Source organism: Abrus precatorius, unplaced genomic scaffold, assembly GCF_003935025.1.
Source record: "Abrus precatorius isolate BTA unplaced genomic scaffold, Abrus_2018 Scaffold3, whole genome shotgun sequence".
In the NCBI taxonomy this organism is placed as follows: Eukaryota; Viridiplantae; Streptophyta; class Magnoliopsida; order Fabales; family Fabaceae; genus Abrus; species Abrus precatorius.
This window is the reverse complement of record NW_020874373.1, coordinates 25,247,463-25,274,214: the sequence shown is the minus strand read 5'-3', so window position 1 is coordinate 25,274,214 and position 26,752 is coordinate 25,247,463. Positions and strand designations below refer to the sequence as shown.

The following is a 26,752-nucleotide window of genomic DNA, read 5'->3' as shown; positions in this document are numbered from 1 at the left end:
CATAAAATTATATACCAATTATTATTATTATCTAAAAATTACTATAATTTTTACTTTATAAAAGATATAATACAATTTTTATGTTAATTTAATTTTTTTAATTTAATATTCTTATAATTTTATAACTTAACATTTAATATAGGATTTTTCTAAAGTGTATCAACAACTGAAAAATAATAAATATGTCTAAAATTTTGTACTAAATCGTATATTAACAACTGAGAAAAAATCTTTAAAAATTAATGTGAAAATAATCACCAACACAAACTCCCATCTATCAATATATTTTACCGAATGACCAAATCCCATTTTCGAAACGTTCATAATTGATTTTTCAAAAACAACAAACGGCGTGGTTTTGTAGTAAATGTTATAACGGTATAGGAAATTTAATGGCTCCTAGATCCAGTCCTAGTATATAGTTTCTGTAGCATTCACTTTCCATTTCCAATTCCGTCGAAATCACAATCCCTCTCTCTCCAAGTCTCGAATCAATCCTCAAACAGTGTAGGTACGTTCTTGTGCAAACACCCGCTAGTCGTTAACCCTTTTATCTGAAATCACGGGGAAGTGCTCCCAATAACGGGTAGATTTTTGTATTATTTGGTCCTTTTTGGGTTCAACTTTGGGAACGAATGTTGGTGGTGGATTCCGTTTACCGAGGAATCCCAAGCTCTCAAAACCCTTTATTCTCTTTTGGTTGATATTCGAAAATTATGTCAATAGTCGTTGGATTCTCCGTTATTTGGTCTGTTTCGGCTGTTGGCTTCTCAAAGTTTTGAACTTTGGTAAGGAGTCGTTAAACATTTAGCTCTATCAGTTTTATTTGTTTTGGTCTCTCTTTGAGGAATGCCAACTGGGTTGTAGCAAGTTATGTCTTTTGATAAGTTGAAAGCTTCTAAGCTTTCCAGAATTTCATACGTGTACTTATTGTCATAGTTATGATATTATAAAATAATTGGTGGTGTTTCTGGTTATTAGATAATGTGATTTAAGGCTATAAAATGGTAGCAACATTCTTTAAAAAAGAACCTTTGATGAATCTGAGTGTTGTACCGCAGAGAAAAAAGTTTTTTTGATATACACAGTAAAGAATATTTATATACAAGTTATTGACGGGAAATAACTAAGTAACAAACTATTTTAAAGTGAGAAACTAACAGACTATTACTTGATTTATTTGATAACACAATTAACTATTACAATAACACCCCCTCTCAAGTTGGAAGGTGGATGTGTAACATTCCAAGCTTGGATTTAAGATGTCTAAAAGGACTAGTAGCTAGCAGTTTTGTCAAGATTTCTGCAATTTGAGATTTTGGGGAAATGGGAAGTAGGTGAATGGTTCCATCTTGCACTTTGTCATGAACAATATGGCAGTCCAGTTCTCTGTGTTTTGTCCTATCATGAAATACTGGATTAGCTGCTATGTGAAGGATTGATTAATTATCACTATACAAATTGCTGGGTTTGCAATTGTGATATGGAAATCTCGTAGAAGATAGATGATCCATTGAACTTCATAGGTTGCTTAAGCAAGAGCTCAATGCTCAACCTTTGATAAAGATCTTGATATAGTGGTTTGTTTCTTACTCTTCTAAGATATTAATGAGTTTCCAATAAAAGAACAATAACCTGGAACATATTTTCTTGTGTCTAGGCAAGATGCCCAGTCAGAATCACTGAATCCTTTAAGGTCTAATTTAGCAAGAAAGGAAAGGCCAATTGCTGGATAAACTTTCAGATATTTTAAATTACACAGACTCACAGAGTAGCTTGATAATGAATTGTAGTTGGAGGATCTAAGAATTGACTTAGATGAGTTACAACATAAGAGATATGTAGTCTGGTGTGTGTTAGATACAATAATCTCCCTATTAGTCTTCTATATGATGAAATGTCAGGAAATGGAGAACCTAAATGTTTGTGAAGTTTCAATGTTGAATCCATAGGAGATTACATGTTTTGGAGCCAAAAGAGTCTAGTGTCTTGAAGTAAGTCCAACGTGTTTTTCCTTTGATATAGATTGATGCCTTCAGATGATGTAGTTACTTCCAACCCCAAAAAAAAATTTCAATTTACCAAGGTCTTTGATACTTCATGTTTGTCAAGTTCCTGTTTGACAAAGTTTATTTCATTCAAGTCATTTCCTAATAACACAAAATCATCTAGGTGGATCAAAATTGCAGTGAAACTAGTCATAGTTGACTTTGTGGATAAAGAATAGTCTACTCGAGGTTGTTTATAGCCATATGAAAACACGTTGCTAGTGAGCTTCACATTTCATTGTCTGCTAACTTGCTTTAATCCATATAATAATTTCTGTAATTTTCATATCAAATTTTTGTTTAGAAGTGAGTCCGGGTGGAGGATCCATGTATAGTTCTTCATGTTGATCATTGTGTTGAAATGTTGTGTTCACATCTAACTTATGTAGATGCCATTCTTTTGCTGCAGCAAGAGATAAAAGGGTTCTTATTGTTGTCATTTTAGCAACTAAGTTGAATGTTTCAATGTAATCAATTCCTTTAGTTTGTCTAAAATCTTTCACTACAAGTCTTGTTTTGTGTCTTTTGACCGATCTATTAGGTTTGTGTTGAATTTTAAACACCCACTTGGACCCTATAGTCTGCTTCCCAAGGGGTAAAGATGTTAATGTCTATGTTCTGGTTTTTTAAAGTGCTTCCAACTCAGCTTGTTTAGCTTTTTGCCAGCATTCTTTTATCTTGGCTTCCTTGTGGGATTTTGGTTTTGTAATTATTGACAAGGCTATATAATAATTTTGTGAGAATTTGATAACAGTTTATATGTCAAAGTAGTCGATAAAGGATGCTGGACTTTCTTTGAAAAAGTTCATTGTCATTTGTTATAGATAGTGAGCAGTGATAATCCTTTAAATAGGATGGAGGATTCCTTGGTCTGTTGGATCGTTTGACTTGAGATTCATTTTGATTTATGGTGATTTGTGTTGATGCGGGTTGAACAACAAATGCATCTTCAATATTTTTAATTTCTGCTTCAACTTCTCTTTGAAGTGGTTCTTCATAAAGATCATTGCAAGTTGTAGGCAGAATTCTACATATGTTAGATTCTAGTTCTGCTTTCTTGGAAGTTTTAGGTAAAGGAAATATGTGTTCATAAAATGATGCATCTCATGAAATATACGTATTTCTGGTTTGTAAGTTCATAAGGATATAACCCTTAACATGTGACGTTTCGGGCACTGACGAGTGAAAAGTGATTGTCGGTGCACAAAGAGATGAGGTATGGACAAGAAGTGACTACTAATAGGTTTCCAACAGGAAGAACACATGAATGAATTAAATATACACCGAAATAAGAGGGTAGAAACTGGTGGGCATGTGATGTCTTAGGCACTTATGGGGGCAGGGAGTGATTGTTGGTACAAAAAGAGATAAGGCATGAACAGGGAGTGACTCCAAATAAGCTTAAAAGAATTGAATATACATTGAAATAGGCATGAGACTATATAGTTAAGGATAACTTAAAGGAATTGATTAGTAATACTTATACCAACAAAAAAACTTTTACTTTTTGGTGGTCTATTACTTAAGAACTTTAAGGTTAGACGTGCTTGACTTGGAGCAATTATGGAATGGGTGATCTTTTGAGAACTTCTCAAAAGTGTGTGAGTAAGGTCAAAATTCACTAAAAAGTCTTGTGTTGATTTATGGGAATAATCGTCAATCTTGAAAAAACTTCCAAGGCGTTACATAACACCAGCCTTGTTTCTTTTTGAGCTCTTACATACAGCTTCTTTCTACGATTGTTAAACAACCAAACACTTTTAGATTTGTTAAATTTGGTAGATCACCAAATAAAATTTCATAAGGTTTTCTATTTATTAAGAAAATGAGTAGATAATCTATTAATCAAACAAACTGCATGCCTTACAGCAAAATTCCAAAATGTTTTAGGCATATTAGATTGGAAAATAAGTGTCCTAGTAACTGATAATATGTGTTGATGTTTCCTCTCTATAACCCCATTTTGTTGGGGTGTTTCTACATGTCATTTGGTAAATGATTCCTTTTCTGTTATAGGATTCTTCTTGATTAAACTCTGGACCGTTATCAGTTCTAATGCACTTTACCTTCACATAAAATTGAGTTTCAACCATAGCAATAAAGGACTGCACTAAATTTCTAGTTTCTGATTTCTATTTCATAAGAAATAACTATGTATGTCTAGATTTATCATCAACCGCTGTCAAAAAAATATTTATGGCCATATATTGATGGTAAACTAAATGAACTCCATATATCCATGTGCAATAGATAAAAAATATTAGAAGACTTAGTATAACTATCTGGAAAAGGCAGCCTTTTCTGCTTAGCATAGTGACAAGTGTTACAAGGCATATTCATTTTATTACATTGTATCTAAGGAAAACACTGCTTCAAAATATGAAGTTTATCAAAAGAAGTATGTCCTAGTCTATAATGCCAAACATGCTGTTCAGAGGAATTCATGTGGTTTACATTGTGATTTGAACATATTATTTGGTGATTGAATGCATTACATACAATTCTCCAGTTCCTTTAGCTGCACCAATCGTCTTCAATAAAGTTTGATCCTGTATGTAACGAGTAACAACCAGTCTTAGAAAAAGTAACTTGACAAGATAAGGTATTGATTAGTTTTGACATAGAAATCAAGTTAAAATTAAAACTTGGAATATAAAGAACATTATTTAGGTCAATTTGTGCGCTAACTTTTGCACTATTTGGTAATTTTACAAGAATGAGATTAATTCTTTTATAGGATTGAAAGAAAGAAAGATTATAACAAACATGATCAGTTGCACCTGAATCAACTATCCTCTGCTCTTGATTAGATTTATTTGAAATGATAGAGATTGCACCTGTTTTGTTGAGATTATTTGGTATGGCAGCAAGTTGATTAATGAAATGGGAGTTTTCTGACTTTTTTTAGCATTTCCAAGATAGCTTGATGTTGTTCAGGAGTAAAGTTTGTATTGTAATTTTGACTTGTTCTTTATGATGTGTTGACACTTTGTTGTCTTCAACTTCCTCTTCTTCTACCATTATGCAATTCACATTACCATTTCTTTTGTAGTTTGGAGGAAAGCTATGTTTCTTGTAACATGTTTCAATTGTATGACCTATTTTTATTTTGCAATATGAACAACTCTTGTATCCTTGTCCTTGACTTCCATAGCCTCTCCCATTTGAGTATGAAAATTGTCCGCTAGAATTTCTTCCTCTTCCTTTACTAGTGTCAATTGCATTGTACAAAATTTTTGGCTCTTCCATATGTATCCCCAATTGTCTTTCTTGCTGAACTAATAATGAAAATACTTTGTTTATGGTGGGAAGAGGTTGCATCAGCATGATTTGAGACCTTGCAGCAGATTAACTTTCGTTTAGTCCCTTTAAGAATTTAATGACGGAGCCATTTTCTCTATATCCTTTTATAGTTGCCACAAGAACACATGTGCAAGGTGTCTGCCACTTACAAATTGGTGTGGGCCTGAAATTTTCAAGTTCTTGCTACAATGTTTTCAAGTGAGTGAAATGCATAGTAATTGAGAGATCGCCTTGTTTATACAAATATAATTCTTTTTGTAACTCAAAGATTCAGAATATCTCCTTGATAATACCTTTCTTTCAGATCATTCCAAACTTCCAGTGCAGTTTCGATCCAAAGCACACTGAATAATGGAATGAGGTTTAGTACCATTGTGTTACATCTATCTCAGGCTCCATATATGGGATCACTAGAATGAGGTTTTTTTAGAGTTCCATTGACAAACTAGTCTTCGTTCTTTGATTTCAAAGTCATCATCATAGCTCTTGACCATGAATGGTAACTTCCTCCTATAAGTGGAGCTGAAACAAGAATTGCACTTAGATTTTCATTAGCATGTATGTAATAAGGGCTCGATGTATCCATTCCAGAATTTGTCAACGTCAAAATTTGATCAAGAAACAGCAAAAAAAAGGAATTTCTGTTACAGCAGAAGAAATAGAGATTAGGATCAAATTGAAGAAGTAATATATCTTTTCTAAGAAAAGAACTTTAAAAAAAAAAAACAAAAAAAACTGCATAGCAGAGCTCCCAGTGGTGGAGCTGTAATACCATATTAAATGGTAGAAACATTCTTTGAAGAAGAACCTTTGATGAATCTAAGTGTTGTATTGCAGGAAAAAAAAAATTTTTGGATGTACAGAGTGGAGAATATTTATATACGAGTATTGACCGGAAATAACTAACTTAAGTAACAAACTTTCTAGAGTGAGACTATCTAAACTGACTATTACTTGATTTATTTGATAACAAGATTAACTATTACAATAACAAAGGCCAACACCTCGTTTTTCTATCCTTGCTTGGTATTTCCATTAGCCTGATTCAAAATCAGTGGCCAATGGTTTTACCACACTTCATCTTATCATATTTTTAACATGACAATAGCTTGGTTCTTGGCTGGTGGCATTTTATTGTTTGTATTACTGATCAAACCCATGATTCTAATTGTTCACTCATGATCTTATTCTAGTGTCTTGTTATGCTGAGTAACCATAGAATTGGAGTAGAATAGCAAAATAATAATAATAAAAAATTATGTTTGAATTATTTTGCTTTCCTCTTTATTTAAAGTGTATTTTGAAGGTTACAGGGATTAAGGCTGTTTATAGAAATGAGGGGGGAATGAGAACATGAGGATCGGGACTTTGGGGGGATAGATATTGGATCTCCTAACATGTGTTTTCCTTGCTGATATTTTAATAAGGATAATAGTGTAGTTAGAACCACTTGTGAATTTGTCTTGTAATTGTCTCTTCAGTTTGTTTATGTCATTGATGGGATCAATTTGCTGTGGTAATTGGTTTACTACATGGTAATTCATTTTAGATTCCCAAACAGTGTAAAATGAATGCCTTCTCAAATATTCACTCCTCCCTTACCCAAAAGAGCATGAAGTACTCATTTTTTGTTGTTTTTAATAAAAAATGAAAGAAAATTGACATTCTCATTACCATACATAGAAGAATGTGTGTAGAAGGCCTGAGATGGAGATATTTAATCATGGTCTTGTCCTTGAATGAAATACTGAATGATCTTTAGAGATTGGTCAGACTGTTTATAACAATAAAGTTGATGCTTGCCTTTTATAGTTTATTTCCAGTATCAATTTTATCATCATAATCATCATTGGAAATTTAAAAGTGCGGTCCACTTAGAATTGTTTTTTCAATTTAAGGTTCTTTTCTGAAACCATAGGATTTAGATCTTGTGAGTTGTGACTGTGGTATCTCTTAACTTCCTGTATTATACTACATAATACATATATGCTATCTCATGCTTACTATTGATAGTTTCTACTTGTGTTCCATGAAAAGAAAAGAAAGTGAACAAGATTTTAAACTCTCTCCACAGTTATGAAATTGAACAGCTAAGAGTAAGGGTGTGAGTAAGGGCTTTATTTAGTAGATTAAGCTACCCTTCTAGTGATCACTGGAAAATAAGAATAGAACCCTCGATTTACTGACATGATGTTTTTACCTTGCATTGCATATAGTTTTGATCTGCGACAGATAGAATATAAAATGCATTATGGATCGAGATATATTTCATTGATTGAGACAGATAGAATATGTCTGTGGGATCTTCAACCTGTTTATATGAGCATATTTCATGATTTCTATCCTAGGTAACTGAGCCACTGGTGTTTGTATCATGCGTTATTTTGATTATAGTTCCATGAATATGTTCTGCTTATGTGCATACTTTTAATTTTCATTTTATTTTTCGGAAAAGGGTTAGGGGTTGGAACATGGAAGATAGGAGAGAGACCAGGACTCAGCTCCTTTGAATTCTTGTAAATCAAGCCATTCTAGTTTATTTGAATTAAACACTTATCTTCTACTAATCTGGAATCAATGCTTTTTTCAGTTGAGCTGAGGAAGGTTGGCGTAAAAGCCATGGTTCTTGATTCCATTTTGTCTTCTCCCCATAGGAGGTCTCCATCATTCAGAAGGCAATTTCCCAGAGACGAACTGGGTAGTTGGTCGACCCTTGTTCGGAGACATCGTTTCCTTCTAACAGCACTCATTTTGCTTACTTTCCTATGTACTATTTATCTTTACTTTGCTGTCACTTTGGGGGCCACTAACACCTGCTCAGGATTGACTGGGGCTAGGAAAGCTTCATGCCAATTGGAGCGTGCAAAGAGCTTCATGGGCAAGAGCAAATTAAAATTTTTCTAATATTTGAATAAAGAATTATGGTTGAATTGGCTATCTCTTTCAATTCTTTCAAGGTTAGTTGATATGAAGCTGGAATATATATATATATATAGCCTTTAGCTACATGATATCTACCAGTTGCACGAATTAGTGTTCTTGAGCACCAGCATATACGATAACAAATATAACATTGAGAGAGTGAGAGAAAAGAATAAACTTAAAAGTTTGTGGTCACCTTCTGATTGTTTTATGTAGCTACTAATTTATTCTTTGTTGTGGGATGTCTATTGATACTAGTGCTGGCTTTACCAAATTTAGATATAGATCATTTCAGTTCTTCAGCAACAGTCTATATCTTATCTTTGTATTTTATGCAACTCTGGAATGTATGGGTTTTAATTTGCTCTATTTATATCGGAGCTCTTGCTTCAAATATACACGTAAATGTAATACAGATATAACATATGTTGCATGTCAGATAAGTTAGCATCGTAGATTTGTAGACAAACTAGCTAGTTAAGTAGCTTATAAAATATGGCAAAATAGGTAGTTATGTAATATACCTTAGAATTTGATTAGCTCGATTCAATTTAAACAAAATAAATTTAGTTAGTTTGGTTAATCACGTGATAAGTAATGAATTGCATGTTTGGGGTTTTTATTTTTAAAAGAAAAAGAACTTTTTTTTTATTAATTATGCGAGTTTTTAAAAATGATTTTCTTTTAATTGTTTCTTAACATTTCATTAAAAAAAAAAACTTAGAATGTTAGACATTTAATTATTTGGGTTGGCTATTGGGTCAAATAAATTCAAAATATGTCTACGCCAATCTACTTATCCAAATAAAGAAAAACATTTTGCTTTAAACGTCAAACGATATACATTGTTGCATGTATATAAAGTAATATAATGTCAATTGGATGTAATATAAAGTATTTAATGATGATGTGATAATATGATTTGATTCGAGGACTATATTTTTTTTCAAAATTTGTGAATTTAGTTCTTAAAGAATGTCTAATCAACAAAATTGGTCTTCAAAATATCATTAATCAATAAATCTAATTTTTCTAAGTAAAAAAAATAATTAATTCTCTGTTCTTTTTCTTCCTTAATCAGTTAAAATGATCCTTTAATAATTTATAATCAATTCAATTAGTCTAAAAAATTTCTAATAAATTAAAAAGTTTTGTTAGTCTCAATACGTAGTTATTATATTAAAATTATAAAAATAATAAATATTTTTTTAATAAAATTTTACTATTATTAGCTACTTATTTTCAGTTCTAAAGACTGAGATTAATAAAATTTTAAATTAAATTAGTTTTTAAAAAATTATGAATTAATTAAGTAATTAATCTAGTCCCCCAACTTTAAATATTTTTTTTTTTTCATTTTTCTTATGCTGAACTTGATTGGGTCGGTCTGTAAAGTCTAGCAGTGAGGTAGATGGTTGTGTGTATAGAGGTCGCAAGTTTTGATGTGATAATTACGAGGTAGATTTGTGGCGATGTGGCAAAAGCGTAGTGGTTAAATGGGGTAAGTGAAAGGGTTAACATAAAGATGGAACAAAATAAGGTAAACATAGATAGTATACTATTTATTACAATAACTCATACTTGCGAGTACCCATTAAAAATATTATTATTACTTGTGAGTATTCCTGGATATTTATAGATATTTAATAAAACATATATAGAAAAAGACTAAAAAATAACCTAATTTAAATTAATTTATATATAAAATTATAATTAAAAAATAAAGCACTTAAATTATAAAAATAGTATACTTTATTACAATAACAAATATTAAATTAAACGCACATCAAAATTATCATAAAATAATAATGTTAGAAACATATTTACTTGAATATGTATAATAATATTTTAATAATTTTATGAATACAAATATTTTAATATTCATATTCGCCCCATTAATAAGCATGTAGAAGAAATTATATTTAATTAAACTCAAAGTATTCATGAGTGCAAATATTTTTACCCACGACATTTTTTATCGATAGATATTTATTTATAGGTATGAAAAATTTTATCATTCATAAATAAGTTGTTAGTGATCACAACAACATTAATATTCATTCTAATAAGTAAAGATTAAATTAATTAATTAGAGATGCTTTGAAAACTAAATTTACTAATTAAAATTCTTTTGGAGATTAAATTTTTGTATTCTAAGTTAGAACCAAATTGACTGATTTAAAAAGAAAATTATGAGCGGAAATATGTCACATAATTACATCATCATAAAATGTCATATGTTATATATCCAACTATTATTTAACATATGAAGTTAATTATTGTTTAAGTTACAATAGATATTATTTTATTTAGTTTAAAAATTATTTTGAATTATCAAAAAACAAATGCAAATCAAAATAGTATTTTTTGTTTCTTTTCTTGTATTAAAATAATTTATTTTAATAAGCTTTAAATTCATATCAAATATTTTTTTAATCAGTAAAGTTAAATCATTACGTAAATTTAATTCAATAATATTATATGTTGCAATTTAATTACTCAAAATTAATATACAAATAACTTCTAAAATCAAGTTTTTAAATTTTGTTTAATATATTGTAAAAATTAAATTTGAAAAAGTAAAAAAATAAGAAAGGTGACGCGACTATAAAAGAAGTGGCTTAAGGAGCAATTTCAACGGCGCGGTATAATAAGTGGAGTAAGGGAGAATCCCAAGTCTGCTCCCACGACACCATATATTCATGTTCTGGTCGTTTTCGTCTGCGCCCTAACCAAATTGGATTCCAATTCGACCCTAATTCTCTGTTCAATATCCCTAACCAATCCAATCTCTTAAAACCCTAATTTGATCACCGAAGAAGAAGAAGAAGAAGAAGATCGATGTGGGCAGCTACGTGCCTAGCGTCATGCTGCGCGTCGTGCGCATGCGACGCTTGCAGGACCGTCGTTTCGGGAATCAGCCGTCGTTCTGCCAGAATCGCTTACTGTGGCCTCTTCGCCTTCTCCCTCGTCGTCGCTTGGATTCTCCGCGAGGTTGCTGCTCCTCTCATGGAATCTATTCCCTGTAAGCCTTCTCTTCTAAACCCCCCCCCCCTATTTTTTTAATTATATATATATATATATATTATAATCGCGATTTGATTGTTTATATGAATCGCCAATTCCGTGTACAATTCTTCATTTATTTTAATGCTGTATACCTGTTTTGTTTTATTTTTTCACTTTCTAAAATTATTGAGGTCTTAAACATATTGATTTATCCATGGACTTTTGCTAATGCTGTAGGGATCAATCACTTCAAACATACTCCTAGCCGAGAATGGTTTGAAACTGATGCAGTTCTGCGGGTTAGCTTGGGAAATTTTTTGTTTTTCACTATTCTGGCAATTCTAATGGTTGGTGTGAAAACCCAGAAGGATCCTCGGGATAATTTGCACCATGGAGGTTGGATGATGAAAATTGTCTGTTGGTTCCTTCTTGTAATCTTTATGTTTTTCCTTCCGAACGACATCATCAGCTTTTATGGTATGAAATTCTTCTAATGTAATTTCAGTTGATTCCTTATAGTTGCTTGTTAAGCTTACTGTACTGCTACCTTGCTCGACTCTTATATTTGGGCCTATATTACATTATAAGAAACTTTATATTACGATAAAGGGCATTGGGAGGGATCTTAGGATGTTGCCATTTGTGAATGGAAAATGGACCTCTTTTCAAGGTTCTTGCATGATGCCTCTATCTTTTAATAATAAGTTTTCTTCATGCATCTAGACTTCTGTTGGAGCACTTGAAGGTGAAGTTTGATGATTGGTCCAGACCAAATAATAGATTTCCAATTGAATTGAATCAAGATTTTATGACTGGATTCAGAATGATAGGCTTGTTGTTTGGTTAACAACTTAAAACTGGCTGGTGACAATTGCTTTCGTCATTTGAAATCTGTTGATGGGATTTTTTTTAAGTTACTTCTTAAGTGTCTCCTTGTTTGTGCATTCTTCTATTGTAGTTTGATTTGAACATATCCCATTAAAAGGTAAATATCTTGTTGCTTATGCAACTTTCTTCACGAACTGCCTGAGATTGAATCAAAATTGGAAGTTTGTGTGCAATCTTCATGAATTGAATCAAATGTCACTCTATGGACTTTTGCTGGGCCTGAGATTATTGGATGTGGAATTAGGGCTGGAATGAAAAGGTTACTGTAAAAACACTTTGATTATTTAAAGTGATATACCTTTTTTGTTTGAGCTATTGCTTGAATTTGGATTACTTCTCTTGATTAAGTTATTGTTTTAAATATCATTTTATCATTCTGCTGTTTTCTCTAAATGTCAAGAGTAGTGATTCCCTATTTGTTTGAAATTTTAACATGAAGAACAGTTTGATATCCAGTTTTTAGTGGGCATGGGAGGATCTATAAGTTAGAAGATATATCTTAGGTAATTTTATGGTACCTTGTAAATTAAGAGGGCATTCTGTGCCCTCACGCATGTGGAACAATTACCACCATTGATTTTATATTAAATATGTATGATAAAAAGTGGGGGTTAGTGGTTTATTTGAAAAAGTCATAAATATCCTTTAATATCTAAGATATTAGAGGAATCACAGTTGTCAATTAAAGAAAGTATAGAATATTCTCTCAAGTTTACGGGTACCATAACAAGCACTTATATCTTATGGATGCTGTAATTTTCTAGATATGAAAAATTACTTTGCGTTTAAGCTGATATAGCTGAAAGATATGAAGTATATATGTTTTTCTCACATACGAATTTGATATGTAAATTATTTCATTGTGTATGATAATGAAGTATATTAATTTGCAGAAACAATGTCAAAGTTTGGCTCGGGTATGTTTCTTCTTGTTCAAGTTGTGCTCTTGTTGGATTTTGTTCATGGATGGAATGACAAATGGGTTGGGTTTGATGAGCAATTCTGGTCAGTTTTAGGCTTTGCTTTATTATTTAACTCTTGTAATATCATTTCCTTTGCTTGATAAGTTGACATTACATTATATGTTTATACGAGAATGTCACTATTTACCTGCTGTTTATTTGTACAGGTATGTTGCTCTATTTGTTGTTTCACTTGTTTGTTATGTGGCAAACTTTGCATTCTCGGGAGTTCTCTTTCACTTCTTCACTCCATCTGGACAAGACTGTGGAATCAATGTTTTCTTTATTACTATGACCCTGATTCTCGCATTTGTTTTTGCCATAGTTGCTTTGCATCCTGCAGTAAGTTTCATTTACTGATTTTTATTGTAGCTACCCACTATTAATTGATTTCCTAGTTTTCATATGTAGAATGCTAATTTGCCAATTTTGTCTTTTCTATGATATTGAATTGTCAACTCATTGCTTGAAAGTTGTAAATGATGCATTTTCTATTTGTTTAGCTATATAGTACATGATTAAAATGTTACCATGTATAAGTTCATATATAATCTGTTTTTTAAATCTAGTTTCTTATCTGGTATCTTTATTCTCTTGGTTCAATATTTCTTATGGAATATAAACATGCTAGCGATGACAATACTAAGCATATTTAATATTTATTCCTGTCAGTTTGGGACGCTACTGAAATCTTCTAAGCTTAGCTTGAAGGATATATTGCTGGAATTTTATTAAGTTAGGAATTGATTTTATTCTATACAGCATATGTGTAGATTATGATTCATTACTTTAGTTGGAACTATGAGGTTTCTGAATTATTTTCATATACAGGTAAATGGAAGCATTTTACCCGCTTCAGTAATATCATTATACTGCACTTATCTCTGCTATAGTGCACTGGCTAGTGAACCAAGAGATTATGAGTGCAATGGTCTTCACAAACACTCAAAAGCTGTTTCCACTGGCACCCTTACTTTGGGTTTATTTACAACTGTTCTATCTGTTGTTTATTCTGCTGTACGTGCTGGCTCTTCTGCTGCAGTCCTTTCCCCACCAAGTTCCCCCCGTTCTGGTAAATTCTTAAAAATCCAACATTTCAAAATTGATTTTGAAATCTAAGAATGCTTTTATTGCCCTTGAAGCTGAGTTTTATTTTTTAATTTGGTGCCGTGAAGGAAATGAATGAATTGTGATGTTATATGGTTAGCATGAATTTACCAAAATTTTCCACGTGCTAATACTGACAATCTTCCCATTTCTGGTGATTCTGCAGGTAAGCCTTTGCTTCCATTGGATGGAAAGGAGGAAGAAGAGAGAGAGAAATCAAAGCCAGTTACATATTCGTATGCTTTCTTCCACTTGATTTTCTCTCTTGCTAGCATGTATTCCGCCATGCTTCTGACAGGTTGGTCAACCTCTGTTGGAGAGAGTGGAAAGTTGGTTGACGTGGGGTGGCCTTCTGTGTGGGTCCGGATTATCACTTGCTGGGCAACTGCTCTGCTCTACCTATGGTCTCTCGTAGCTCCTGTCCTGTTCCCAGAAAGGGAGTTCTGATGATACTGTTCCTCATTTCAAGGTTACAAGGGAAAATGTGTGTATCCTAACTACTATATAGTCGAGTTGTGTTGCTTTTAACGCTATGCATCTCTATCAACATACATTGGAAATGGAATAAAGTGTTTGCTATGTATGACATTCCAACTGGTATGTTTTTAATTGTATAGTGAAATATTTGTGCCATGAACAAATCTATATTATTCCATACGGTCTGTTTCTGCATCTTCCATCCCGCAATTTCACTGTCCTCTCTGTCTCTCTCTCTCTGTCTCTCTCTCTCTCTCTCTCTCTATATATATATATATATACACGTGTGTGTGTGAATGAATTTTGTGACTGATCTATAAAATAGAAATTGAAATGAGATAATAATTAGTTATGGTAATATTGGGTGATTAAAATTGTACTTTAATTATGATAAAAATTTTGAAAGTATAATTAAGTTTATTATTATTATTATTTTGAAAACTTAATAAATTGATTAAAAAATAGGTATTTCTTCGTGAAATGTTCTCTCAATAAATTTTCAAAAATAAGATAAGTCGGAGAATTGACAGTTAGCAAGTGTGATTTGTGAACCGTTGGTGGCTTATGGTGGTGGGAAATATTGTTTTTCCAAGATGATTATGACTTCAACAAAACCTGATTTTGCAAACAAATTATTTTCAAGAAAATTAATTTTACATTATAAAAGTTATCCATGTCTAGTGTTTCTTTCATTAAAAAAATGTTTGTGATCGTTTTCTTAATGTTATTTTCAATTTCTTGAAAATGTTAAAACGATTTTTTAAAATTTTAAGTTTTTATAAAAACTTATTTGTTCATTTGAAAAAAAATAGTATTTTTTTAAAATGTTTTAAGAAAACACAAATATACCTTTTAGTATAGTGATTAAATAAGTTTTATCCTATTGATTAAGTTTAAATGTAATTTAGGTTAAGAAACTAAACGAAATATCTAATACATTTTGTTGTTTTTATTTGTTAATTCATACTTCAGCTGTATATTTATTTTCTGGAAATGTTTGAAGCTACAGTTTTTAGTTGGGGTACGAAGAGTTAGAATTTCAATCCTCTGTAGGGGCCCCTTGTCATTTTGTATAGTGTAAACTTTAGTTACTTGCGTACGATTGAACAATTCATGCTAATTTTGGTATATAAAGCTAGTATCCAATGATGGGATCCGCAATTTATAACACGTACCTGTTGGCAGTAGAAAGTCAAATCGAAATAAAATGTATAATCACTGTGACAATTAACGAAATTTCATATCTTAAATACCTCTAATGAGTCAATTTACGCCATTGGATTTAGGATTTAGGATTTAAAAGTACTCAAGAAAGCATTTTAATTATAACGCATGAAAGGGGCATTTGCCCGTTCTGAAGACTTCACCGCTCAACGGTTGGCCTTTTACATTTGAAATGGATAATTGAATACTGCTTGCCTATAACCTACACAAAACTCCCACTCCCATAATTTTACTCTTGAAAGTGAGCTTTAAGAGCTGGAACAATCATTACAAGCAATTTACCTATAACTCCTCAAAATCCAAGAAGTAAAAAAATGTGGAAAAATAAAAGAAAAATGAGATAAAAAATAGAACAGCTGTTCAAAATTCATCTTAGAAAGAATAACGAAAATTAATATGGTGGTTTCTTTTTCAACATTTGGGAAGGTCAGAGGGTGGAGGTGGCAACTTCTGATTGTGCAGCTTTCCATCTTGGACGATCCATGCCATTTTCAATCCCCAACTCGTATGCACTTCAAGGTGGCAGTGCATGAACCAAACACCTGCTCATGTATGATCAGCAAATTAATGTTACAAAATGTGTAAATGGGCTTGATTAATTTACAAACTTTTAGACTTTTAAGATACCCGTCATCAGCATAATTAAAATATGATACAAATTAAAGTGATACGGTGTAAGAAACAAAAAATTATCATTCAATAGATGTATTTAAGAATCTCTTGTTATTGTTCTATGCACCTGGATTATCTGCAAGGAAGCGCAAAGCCACCCACCCTCCAGATGGCACACCAATAGAGTTCCTCTCAGCAGGGTCAACCAGATTGAACTTGGAAGGGTCCTTATTGGGGTCGAAGTTTCCATTGCCTTGACCCACAACAAAGAAGTTAAAGCCATGAAGGTGAAGTGGATGGCTCTCAGCACCAATAATGCTGGTGTCCTGCAGGAGCAACTCAACACTTGTATTGAATGGCAACACCACAACCTTAGTCCCACTTGTTACCATGATATTGCTTGGTGGAGTGCCAGTGTAGTTGAATTTGAAAGGTGGGTTAGCAGGGAAATCAGTTGTGTATACACCTTTGGATTGGTTGAAGAAATGGGCTTGGAGTAACGCAGTGTTCGGCATCACAAAGGACACATTGTTTATGGATGCTGTCACCCTTGTATTATTGGGTCCTTGGCATGCCTGGTTTGTTGAGCAGGTGCTAATTCCTAATCCAACTGTGAAGAAGAAGTGTTTGTCAACAGTTTTTGGAACTTTTGCAGGGAATTTTACATTGGCCAAGCTACGGATCTTCTTGTTGAAGTTCAAAGCAAAGACAGTGTCATTAAACTTTGGAAGCAGTGGTCTAAGAAGAGGAAGCCTCTTGTTCTTTGGTTTAGTGTTTGAAACTGAAGATTTGCTGTACTCAAGCAACCCAGTGGCAGTGGTGTTGTCAAAAGATGCAGGGCCTGTAGCATAAGGCCTTGCAGCTATGACAAAGGTAGTATTTGGGACCTTGGACTTTGTCTTGAGAAGGACATTGGTGGTTTGGCCAGGTGTGATTAATACAATGTTTGTTTTGAAGGGCTTTACATATACTGCATCAGCTTCCACCACAGTGAGAGAGTGGTTTGCAATGCTAAAGAAGAGCTCGTCGTTGAGTGCCGCATTGACCAGACGCAGGAGATAAGTTTTCCCTGCCTTGACCTTGAGTTTGAAGGTATCTGCATGAATGAGAAAGTTGTTAACTTAGTGGATTGGAAGTAAACATATTTTTACCCCTCTTGTAACCTTGCTTTTGTTTACCTTTGGCTGAGCAATTGTGGAGAAATCCTGCAAGACCATTGATGGTGTGAGCATCTGAGAGATTGGGTGCCAATCCTGTTTTCATTGCTTGGTTGATAACACTTTCTGTGTCAGCTTTCCACCATTCCCCTACCATTTTGAGCCAATGGAAAAGCTCAAGTTATAATTTGTGGTACAAAAATAATTTAACTAACAAGTACAAAGAAGGATTTTAGGAGAGTTTGAAAGCTATAAACTTACCAAATAAGATGGGGACTTCTTTGAAGGGTTGAGGGAATGGGTAAGGCACATGTCTTTTGGGAAGAATGACAATGGGACCATAAAGTGTTGCTCTTAGCCATGAGCTATGGGCATGCCACCATAATGTCCCTCTTTGGCCAGTGACTGTGAAGTTGTATACAAAAGTTTGGCCTGTTTGAATTGGACACTGTGTCACATAGGCAGGTCCATCAGCCCAGCCACTCCTTAATTGACGAACACCATGCCTAAAGAGATGAAAACAATTTTGAACAATTATGACCATTCAAAAATTACAATTAACTGATTATGAGGTGGTTTTTTGTATAATACCAGTGGATAGTAACATTGTAGGGAACATTGTTAGTCACTTTAATCACTAGCCTGTCGCCTTCTCTTGCTATGATTCTAGGCCCCGGAAATTGACCATTGACAGTCACAATGCTCTTTGTTTGGCATAGTCTTGTGACATTTTGCATTTGGACCTGTAGAAAGGAAAAGTGCAAAAAATAATAAACACTAGGAGATGGAATAAAGAAAAACTTTACTTCAATTGAACGCATTGTTTCTTCTAGATTTTGTGTTAATGAAATGGATTACACATACATTAAACTTGTAGTGCCTGGTAATTCTAGAATGCTTTGCGAGTGTTAACTCTGGCAATATCCAGAGAGCACACAAAAGAAGGAGGATGGCCCTCAATGAGCAGAGATAAGCAGATTCCATTCTTTTTTTGTTCTAAAGAACTTGAAACAGCCACTAGAGTTTACTATGATATCTTTTGGATGGAGAGAACAATAACACGAGGCAGTTTAAATAGTAGAATAAGCATTGGTGGCATTGGATGATTAGGTGGTTGAAAATGAGATATAGCAAACCCACAACACCTTTTAACAACAAATTCATAGTTGGATCTTTCTCACAAGGTTGCTGCTCTGCAATGCTTAGTGTACACTGTAGTGTAATGCTCAAGGCACAAGTTACTTGATAAATTGCTCTAACGGCATTGACTTCAGTTCCCAAAATGACACTCATTAGACAAAGACAGATATATTCGACCAAATTGGTGTTCACTCTCTCTCTCTCTGTTGCGTCTAAATTATTTCATTCCCTATGATTTGAACTTTGGTTCTCATAGAATTGTGACTTATCTATTGCCTTTTTCAAGCCTTGTCTAATTGATCAACCAGGGGCACATCTTCTTATCATGTTAACTTATTTACAAATTACACTTACATCACTTAATATTTAATTAAATTTTACTAAACATTTTTCTCCTAATTTTTGTTCAGTAATTATATGAATCAAAGAGTTTAAAGCAATATAAAAAATAGAGAAGTATCATATGAAATTTATTAAATCTCACGAGTAAGAGGGTAATTTATCCATTTTTCTTTGACGATATAAACCTTTAATAACAACTAATTTAGGACAATTTTTTAATTAAACTAAATTTTAATTTCCCCGGCCCCCATTATTTTAGGCTTTATTTAAAAAATAAATTAAAAAAGAGAGCATATTTTTACCTTTTTATTTATAATTAATATTCTTTAATTTTACAATTTTAAAAATAAAAATTAATATAAACTTATTATATTAACATTTGATTTACTTTTATAAAATTATATAAACTCCACTTCCTATTTCTCCAAAAATCCAATTCTCCAACATATCCTAATCGTTCCAATGACATACTTTTTTTTAATTTGTACGATGTAATCTAACATATGACACAAAAATATTAAATAAAAACACACCTTTTGGGGTATTCAGCATAATTTTAAAACCATTTAGTTCTTTGATTTGTAGAAATAAATACAAATTGACTTAGGAAAGGGATTGGTTATCGGTTAACTAACAGAGAAACTTCACCCTTTTACAACCGTTCATACTTACTAATTAAGGAAACGGGTAAACGCCAAGTTGCAGGTTACACCTTATTGTTCTGTTACAAGTGTCGGTTGTTAATCAACTCAGTATTCATAATTATTTTATAATAACTTGTTACATATTTCATAAGCTTCTAATTTAATAAATAAATAAGTTTAAATTTTATTTGAAATTTAATTATGTAAATACATGATATTTTAAAGCTCATGAATAATCTGTATCTGCATATAACAAACATGATATACTTAGTTGTGATTTTATATTAAAGAAATTGTTACATCATTTTTATGTTTAAAAATATTCTTTTATTTTTCTCTTCTTATTTCTATCTCGTCCTCTAATATGAAAATGTTTATTAAATACTTAATTAAAAAAGGGTTGTCGATTGATTGTTCAGGAGCATATAATAAAAGATCTCATTAATAACAATAAAACATACCTCAATGGTAAATAAAAAAAAATTCCAGCTATAGATAAGCTAAACAAACTAAGGTTGATTTTTTTTAATTTTTTTAAAAAAGTTCAAATTTTAAATTTAAATTATTTAAATAAATAATTAAAATTTAAACACTATTTTTTACAAGTGAATATTAAAGTCATTATATGTATCTATCACTAGAAATTATCTTTATTTTTATAAAATCTTGGTTGAGAGTAATCATATATACCCCTTATTGAGGAAAGGCATTGATTTACTTCTTCATGAGCAATTTTTTCCTTTTCTGTCTTAGCAACATTTGCATATCTATATGTGCAATTTCTCTTTGTTCTTGTCACATTAGTTATGCTTTTGTGTCATAACACGCGTATGGTAAACAAGGGAAGAAATATATGACGGAGTTTCAACGGTAAACTTTCTTAATTGCATGTCCTATGACTATCAATATTTTGTTTTCAAAAAGATAAAATTTTATCCTAATTTTTAATTAAACAAAACAACATTGATCTGGTATATATAAAAATTAATAGTCTAGTAGAATTCACCATTTAAAGATACAAAACATTTGATTTTTTTTTAAAAATAAATAGCAAGTTTCGGAAATGTTTTCTTTTGTAATATATATATATATATATATATATATATATCATATATTTTTATATTACATAAATTAGACTAAATTTTTGCTATTTAAAACTTACAAACATGATATATGCTTACAAGAAAAAATCAATCCATTATAGAGTTATTTTGCAATGCTATAAGATAAAATTATTACAGAATATAACATGTTGACCCAAAAAATGGCTAAACAGAAAAATAAAAAGAAAAACAAACAAACAACTCCAAAGTTCCATTATGGGCAATCTTGTTCCAAAAATCAAACCATTAACCTCTAAGTTAATATTTGATGTTTTTTCCTCATTTATTTTTGGTTCTTCTTTTCAACCTAACTGACTCTATCGATGCTTCAGTTACACTCAACAAGGCATGCCATTAGACATTAACAAGGTAAAGTTTTTGGTGCAAGGGAACACAGTTAGGAACAAAGATAAGAACCACTTGAAACATAGGAGGGAAAGAAATGCAAGGAAAAAGGGGAGGTAAGTAGAAATGGTGGAGTTGAGAAGGGTTCATTGTGGGTTGGGGAACGAGAGAGGTGGAGAGAAACAACAAAAGCGCAAAGGAAACTTAGGAGTAAGCTTTCTGTTTATCTTTGCGCATAAACATAAGGTGCTTCAGAAATACTATATTTTCGGGAACACACGTGAACATCTACTAAAAGAAGGTGATCAAAGGGTCCAAAGAAGAATAAAATTTACATTTTGATACAACTTAATTTCATTTAGAACATATTTGTTTTTATCCTTTGACATGTATACACAAACTCTTAAAATTGTAATGTTTTTCAATAAGAGTAAAATATCAATTTGATATCTAATGTTTTTAAGAATTATTAAAATAGTTCTTAAACTAAGTAAAATATTATTTAATTCCCAACTTATGCAATGGTTGATATTTTAATTTCTATAATTTCAAAACTGTATCAAAATAGAATATAATTTGAACACAAATTTTCATTTTAATTTTTAATGTATACAATAATCAATCATTTTAATTCTCAAACATATATAATTGTTCATTATTTATCTTTATCGTTATTTAAATATTAGTTATTCTAATGAATATGATGACTTGATATGTTAAATATAATATAAACATATGATATAAAAAAAATATTTAATAAGTTAATTTAGTCTTCATAGAATTTTAAGTTTAGAGATTGTTTATAAACTAAAGTAATAGATTTAAAAAGAAAAAACTTCAAGACATATCACTCTATTATATTTTTATTAAATAACACATGACATAATTAACTAACACTTAACTTGTTAAGTCAGTTTATTCTCTTGAACAACTAATGTTTAATCGATGACATGAGATTAAAATAATTGATAAATGTATGCATTAAAAGACTAAAACTATTAATTATAGACTATTTTAATAAATTATTGAAATTATAAGGATTAAAACGAATAAAAATTATATATGTTAAAGACTAAATAATATTGTACTTAATTTAAAAACTATTTTGATAAATTTTAAAAATAATATAAAGACCAAATTAATAGTTTAGGGTTACTCTTTTCAATAACTAATGCATCTGCATAGTTTCTAAAACTTGGTAGGCAACTTCATCCTCATGGTGCCTATAAGGAATAGAGGAAGCAAAATAACTGAGAGTGTAACCTAGTCCGTTCATGTAACCTATATCAAGAACTACACCTATCTAATGAATCCAGCCCTCTCTCTTAGTCGTAATTATATAGTTGGTAACATCTTATATTGGGACTACAGGAACATAGAACACACATGAATAGAGGGGGAAAGTAGATTAACATTTGCTGCCTCTAAAATATGAATCTCCTGAACCTGCTCTGAGGAATAACCTTCACTCTTTGAAACTATATATATATATCTACGCTTCAATGCTCTCGTCAACTTTAGGCCTCATGTTCATAAGAACCTGCCAGTAAGTGATTATATTGTAAGAGATAAACAACGTTAATTATTAGTTGCAGATTAAAGTGAATTTGTTTGACGCAGGTTACTTTGCGGAGCATCGTGTTTTCGTTTATCAAAGTCGAAATACGCTCTTCTAAGTTGGAATTTTTGTCTTCCAACTCTTTCGCTCTTGATTCCAAGTCATTCACGTACACCTTTTTTCTTTCACGGGCTTGTTGAGCAGAAACCCTGTTCCTTAACAACCTGTTTGTAATATCAAAACTCATACATTAATTGCTTTCTAATGTTATCGTCTTCCTGCTCTTAATTCCGATTTATTCGCATATAAACGCTTTTATCGGATAATATTTTATAATATTTAATGTTAATTTGAATATATTAAAATATTATAATGTTATAAATTTTAAAATACATTAAGATAACAACTATTTTTATCACAATTTCATTCATCTTCTATTTTTAAAAAATATTTGATAAATAATATATATCAACAGAGTGTATCTTGAAATTAAATTTATAAAATGGGCTGACCTAAATATACTCATCAATATGTCAAGTTTAGGTCATTAAATTTAAGTTCCAAATAAAATTAAGACATTTTTTATTCTGTTTCGAGTAAGCTTACGTAAAAAGTGAGCTTGATGCGAACTACTAGTCCATTACCGACTATTAGTGTTGTTGTTATTATAAATAGTAATTATGCAATCTAGCATTGCATACACTAGTTACCCAAATAAAATTGAGCTTGAACTGTCGTTTTAAGAGCTTCAATCACTTTTCGCTTTTTATTTTGCTGCCTTTATGACTTTATCAAGTCAGGCCAGAAAAGATACCCTAAATTGACAATTTTACTCTGTATATATGAAATACATATTGATAATATCCACATCTTATTTTAAAGTAGTCATTGTTTGACAGAAATGTCAATAAAGTACGAGAGAAGAAGAGTATAAATATATATAATTTTTGGAGAATAAACGTATTATTATGTAAACTACTTTGATTATTGATTTTCACTTCTAATTTTACTTATTGTTAAGGATAGAATTTTAAAATAATTAGTTAGTAATATACAAAATATATAATATATAAATTTATAATATTTTAAAATTCTTTCAACTTAACTCTAACAATTTATAAAATTATGTAAATTTAATAAAATTACAATGAGTCTAAGATAACAGAAATAATATATTAAATATAATAATTTTTATATAAACAAAGATATTGTAGAAAATTTGAAAGTTTATATAAAGTAATAAATTTTTTTCACAAATATAAATATTAAAATTTACAGCAAATCTAAAAGTTTGATTAAGATAATAAAAGAAAGTTAAGTAATAACTTTTATCTCTAAAATTTAGAATAAAAAAATATTACAATAATAAAAGTGTAGTTCATACATTATTTTTAGATAATTTTAATTTTAAAAAGTGTACGTGTCAAGCTTTAAAAGAAAGTAACTCTCTAAATAAAGTAGTTTTATTTATAATATAAAAGTTGAGCATATTTTAAGTTTTTCAAATCACTGAAACCAATGAAATAAATTAAAACCATGATAGACACATATTCAACTCAAGCAATTAACTTCCGTTTTCATACAAAATTTGATTCAATTAGTATACGAAAGGACATGAATAAAAATTACATGCATGACAATGAATTAGAAGATAAAAATAAATATGTAGGATTAGTTTGATTGAAAACTTTTTGGAAACAAATAAAAAGAACATGAAATAAATTCCTTCCATTTTGCATAAAGTTTATTCGTGTTTAAAAAATTAATTTGTACTTGTTTTAAGTGTTTACAGTTTATACTTTTCCTTGTTTTTACCATTCTCATTTTGCATTTAATTAATAGAATGAAATATGCTACGAATGAAATTTTTTCTCTTTGCAATATTATGATATTTTTTATAGTCTTTTTTTTTAAATTATTATTATTGATACTTAATAGTATAATTTTTAAAAATATTACAGTATTTAGTATTGAGTTTAAGAAAAAAAAAAAGACTTTATTAATTTGAATCTTTATGGTTAATTTTACACATCTAAATGCATTATATTTTAATTAAAAAAATCTTCATTATATTAAAAGTTATAAAAGTGTGATAAATATTTTTAATAAAATTTTATTATTAGTTGCTTAAACTTAATTTTAAAAATTATAATTTACATTTTAAAAAAATCTAAGAATGTTAAAATTAAAATGCACTTCTCAAAATTTTCAAAAATAATATTTTTAGTAATAATTTTTAAGCAAATATTTGAAAAAATATTTTTTTTAACCTTAAAACCAACACCACAAAATTTTATCCCAATATATATTTGTAAAAGAGAAAATGAAAAGATAATGTTAAAACATAATGAGGAAATACTAATTTTTTTTACAATTTGAAAATGTGCAATGGTATTTTTTCTTGAGTTAAAATTTATTAATACTAGATGTTAAATTTGTATACTTATATTACATAAATGTGTTTCATAAAATGTTAGATTTATTCATCTAATTATTAAATCAAAATTTCTTATCAAATATATTAATTTTATAAAAAATAAAATTAATAAGTATTTCATCAATTATCTTATTTGAATAACATATTTAAAAATATATAAATTATATAAAATTTGATATAAATGATGATAATAATAATATAAATATAAATGTCCAATTTTAATATTTAATGTCAAATTTATTGTACGATTTTGTGGTGGTCACCCAATGTCACTTCTATGCTTTGTACCGATAGGATGAATAATCTGAGAGGAAAGGAAAAATAAAAATTATTTTTAAATTAAAAAAATATTTTTCTCTTTGATTTTTTTTTTCCTATCTTCATTTCAATATAATATACCAGTCAAAGAAGTATTTCAACCTAGGAAGGAAAATAAATTTTCTGTATTCCATTAGTATAAATACCACAATATACCTAAAATATTATTTTCTAACGGGGACCATATGGTAAATAAAGTAGATCTTAGGAGTGTAGATACGTATTTGTGTACGTACCTCTTGAGGCGTCGATGCTCCTTGTCTACAGAGTTTCTTCCGCGGTGGCGCTTTCCAGCTTGAACCTCTCTATTCCTCACATTACTTTGATTAACGTTATTACTGCTACTTGGATTTGTCGCTCCACAATCTGGAACTCTCAACACATCTTCATCGCTATCTTCTGCATTTTTAATCAGATCACTAATTAACATCATTCATAATATCAATTCTCAGATACCAAAATACACTTTTTTTCCTCGTACGTATATTATCAATACTTAATGTTAATACATGCATGCCTTTAAAGTTTTTACTAACAATTTTGTTTATTAAGAAAGTCTATGCTAATAATAGAATGCATTTGAGATGCAAGTTTAGATTAGATAATAAATTTTGGAACAGAAAAACTCTTACACTGAAAATATGTTGAAAACGAAGATTAATGGTGTGACCTACCAGAGGGTTTGGTTCTCTGGCGTGGAGATAAAGGAGGGAAAGAGTTTGGATGGTTGCTGAGCCTATTCCCTGAAGAAGAGGCTTCTCCCACAGCTTCTCCTTCCTCCATCATCAACTGCTGAAGACTGTTGCTGTTTGGTTTACTCTCTACGAATTTTGAAAGTGACATTTCTCTTTGCAATAATTCTCTATCTGTGTTTTGTGTTGGGTTCTCTCTTTCTTACAACCTCTCATCCTAAACCATTGCCTTTGAAGCAACGATGGGGCCATAGAGCTTTGGTTCATAAATGAACACGTTGATGTGCACACAACCAACACTTTTCACTCAGTTTTCCGTGTTTCGTCGTACATCAAGTTCACTCAATGCTATCGCCTTTCTTTTTATTTATATTTCAGTTATAATATTTTTTATTTTAATTTCTAAACATAATTGTACAAATATATTATACAAATAACATTTTTCTTTATAATATTTTAAATCC

The 26,752-nt window shown here is 30.6% G+C and overlaps 4 protein-coding genes across 9 annotated transcripts; 2 read left to right on the top strand and 2 right to left on the bottom strand.

Annotated features, from left to right (window-relative positions):
- The first annotated feature begins 413 nt into the window (after nt 1-413).
- LOC113863383 lies at nt 414-8,459 on the top strand. Of its 4 annotated transcripts, none has more exons than XM_027496947.1 (3): nt 439-511; nt 7,813-7,867; nt 7,942-8,459. In XM_027496947.1, exon 3 carries the CDS (start codon nt 7,971-7,973, stop codon nt 8,253-8,255), a length of 285 nt encoding a protein of 94 aa, XP_027352748.1. In that variant the 5' UTR covers nt 439-511; nt 7,813-7,867; nt 7,942-7,970; the 3' UTR covers nt 8,256-8,459. The 4 variants fall into 4 exon arrangements, with proteins under 4 accessions (XP_027352747.1, XP_027352749.1, XP_027352748.1 ...); XM_027496945.1 differs by having other exon boundaries at nt 7,807-7,867; XM_027496946.1 differs by lacking the exon at nt 7,813-7,867 and having other exon boundaries at nt 414-511.
- A 2,453-nt stretch (nt 8,460-10,912) lies between these two features.
- Nucleotides 10,913-14,848, top strand: LOC113861259 (probable serine incorporator). Its single transcript, XM_027493961.1, has 6 exons — nt 10,913-11,298; nt 11,520-11,759; nt 13,064-13,175; nt 13,300-13,474; nt 13,964-14,204; nt 14,406-14,848. The coding sequence occupies exons 1-6, from the start codon at nt 11,115-11,117 to the stop codon at nt 14,684-14,686; spliced, it is 1,233 nt and encodes a 410-aa protein (XP_027349762.1). The 5' UTR covers nt 10,913-11,114; the 3' UTR covers nt 14,687-14,848.
- Nucleotides 14,849-16,351: 1,503 nt separating this feature from the next.
- Nucleotides 16,352-18,452, bottom strand: LOC113863052 (laccase-17-like). 2 transcript variants are annotated; one of them, XM_027496439.1, is made up of 5 exons: nt 18,301-18,452; nt 17,971-18,215; nt 17,731-17,859; nt 16,680-17,648; nt 16,352-16,482 (listed from the first exon to the last, which is right to left on the bottom strand). In XM_027496439.1, exons 1-5 carry the CDS (start codon nt 18,444-18,446, stop codon nt 16,352-16,354), a joined length of 1,620 nt encoding a protein of 539 aa, XP_027352240.1. In that variant the 5' UTR covers nt 18,447-18,452. The 2 variants fall into 2 exon arrangements, with proteins under 2 accessions (XP_027352240.1, XP_027352239.1); XM_027496438.1 differs by having other exon boundaries at nt 17,971-18,194; nt 18,301-18,446.
- Nucleotides 18,453-22,311: 3,859 nt separating this feature from the next.
- LOC113863491 (transcription factor HY5-like) lies at nt 22,312-26,540 on the bottom strand. Of its 2 annotated transcripts, XM_027497092.1 has the most exons (4): nt 26,271-26,486; nt 25,833-25,995; nt 22,909-23,065; nt 22,323-22,823 (listed from the first exon to the last, which is right to left on the bottom strand). In XM_027497092.1, the coding sequence occupies exons 1-4, from the start codon at nt 26,437-26,439 to the stop codon at nt 22,776-22,778; spliced, it is 537 nt and encodes a 178-aa protein (XP_027352893.1). In that variant the 5' UTR covers nt 26,440-26,486; the 3' UTR covers nt 22,323-22,775. The 2 variants fall into 2 exon arrangements, with proteins under 2 accessions (XP_027352892.1, XP_027352893.1); XM_027497091.1 differs by having other exon boundaries at nt 22,312-23,065; nt 26,271-26,540.
- Between the last annotated feature and the right edge of the window lie 212 nt (nt 26,541-26,752).

What these genes read in the sequence shown, in the direction of transcription:
- LOC113863383 (XM_027496946.1), top strand. Translation starts at nt 7,971, where the DNA reads ATGGTTCTTGATTCCATTTTGTCTTCTCCCCATAGGAGGTCTCCATCA.
- LOC113861259 (XM_027493961.1), top strand. Translation starts at nt 11,115, where the DNA reads ATGTGGGCAGCTACGTGCCTAGCGTCATGCTGCGCGTCGTGCGCATGC. An exon ending in CGACATCATCAGCTTTTATG is followed by an intron (nt 11,760 to 13,063) that starts GTATGAAATTCT and finishes ATTAATTTGCAG; the next exon opens with AAACAATGTCAAAGTTTGGC. An exon ending in ACCAAGTTCCCCCCGTTCTG is followed by an intron (nt 14,205 to 14,405) that starts GTAAATTCTTAA and finishes GTGATTCTGCAG; the next exon opens with GTAAGCCTTTGCTTCCATTG.
- LOC113863052 (XM_027496439.1), bottom strand. Translation starts at nt 18,446, where the DNA reads ATGCAAAATGTCACAAGACTATGCCAAACAAAGAGCATTGTGACTGTC. An exon ending in CCACAATTGCTCAGCCAAAG is followed by an intron (nt 17,649 to 17,730) that starts GTAAACAAAAGC and finishes TCATTCATGCAG; the next exon opens with ATACCTTCAAACTCAAGGTC. An exon ending in CTTCCTTGCAGATAATCCAG is followed by an intron (nt 16,483 to 16,679) that starts GTGCATAGAACA and finishes ATACATGAGCAG; the next exon opens with GTGTTTGGTTCATGCACTGC.
- LOC113863491 (XM_027497091.1), bottom strand. Translation starts at nt 26,439, where the DNA reads ATGTCACTTTCAAAATTCGTAGAGAGTAAACCAAACAGCAACAGTCTT. An exon ending in CCAGAGAACCAAACCCTCTG is followed by an intron (nt 25,996 to 26,270) that starts GTAGGTCACACC and finishes TTAAAAATGCAG; the next exon opens with AAGATAGCGATGAAGATGTG. An exon ending in GAGCATCGACGCCTCAAGAG is followed by an intron (nt 23,066 to 25,832) that starts GTACGTACACAA and finishes TATTACAAACAG; the next exon opens with GTTGTTAAGGAACAGGGTTT.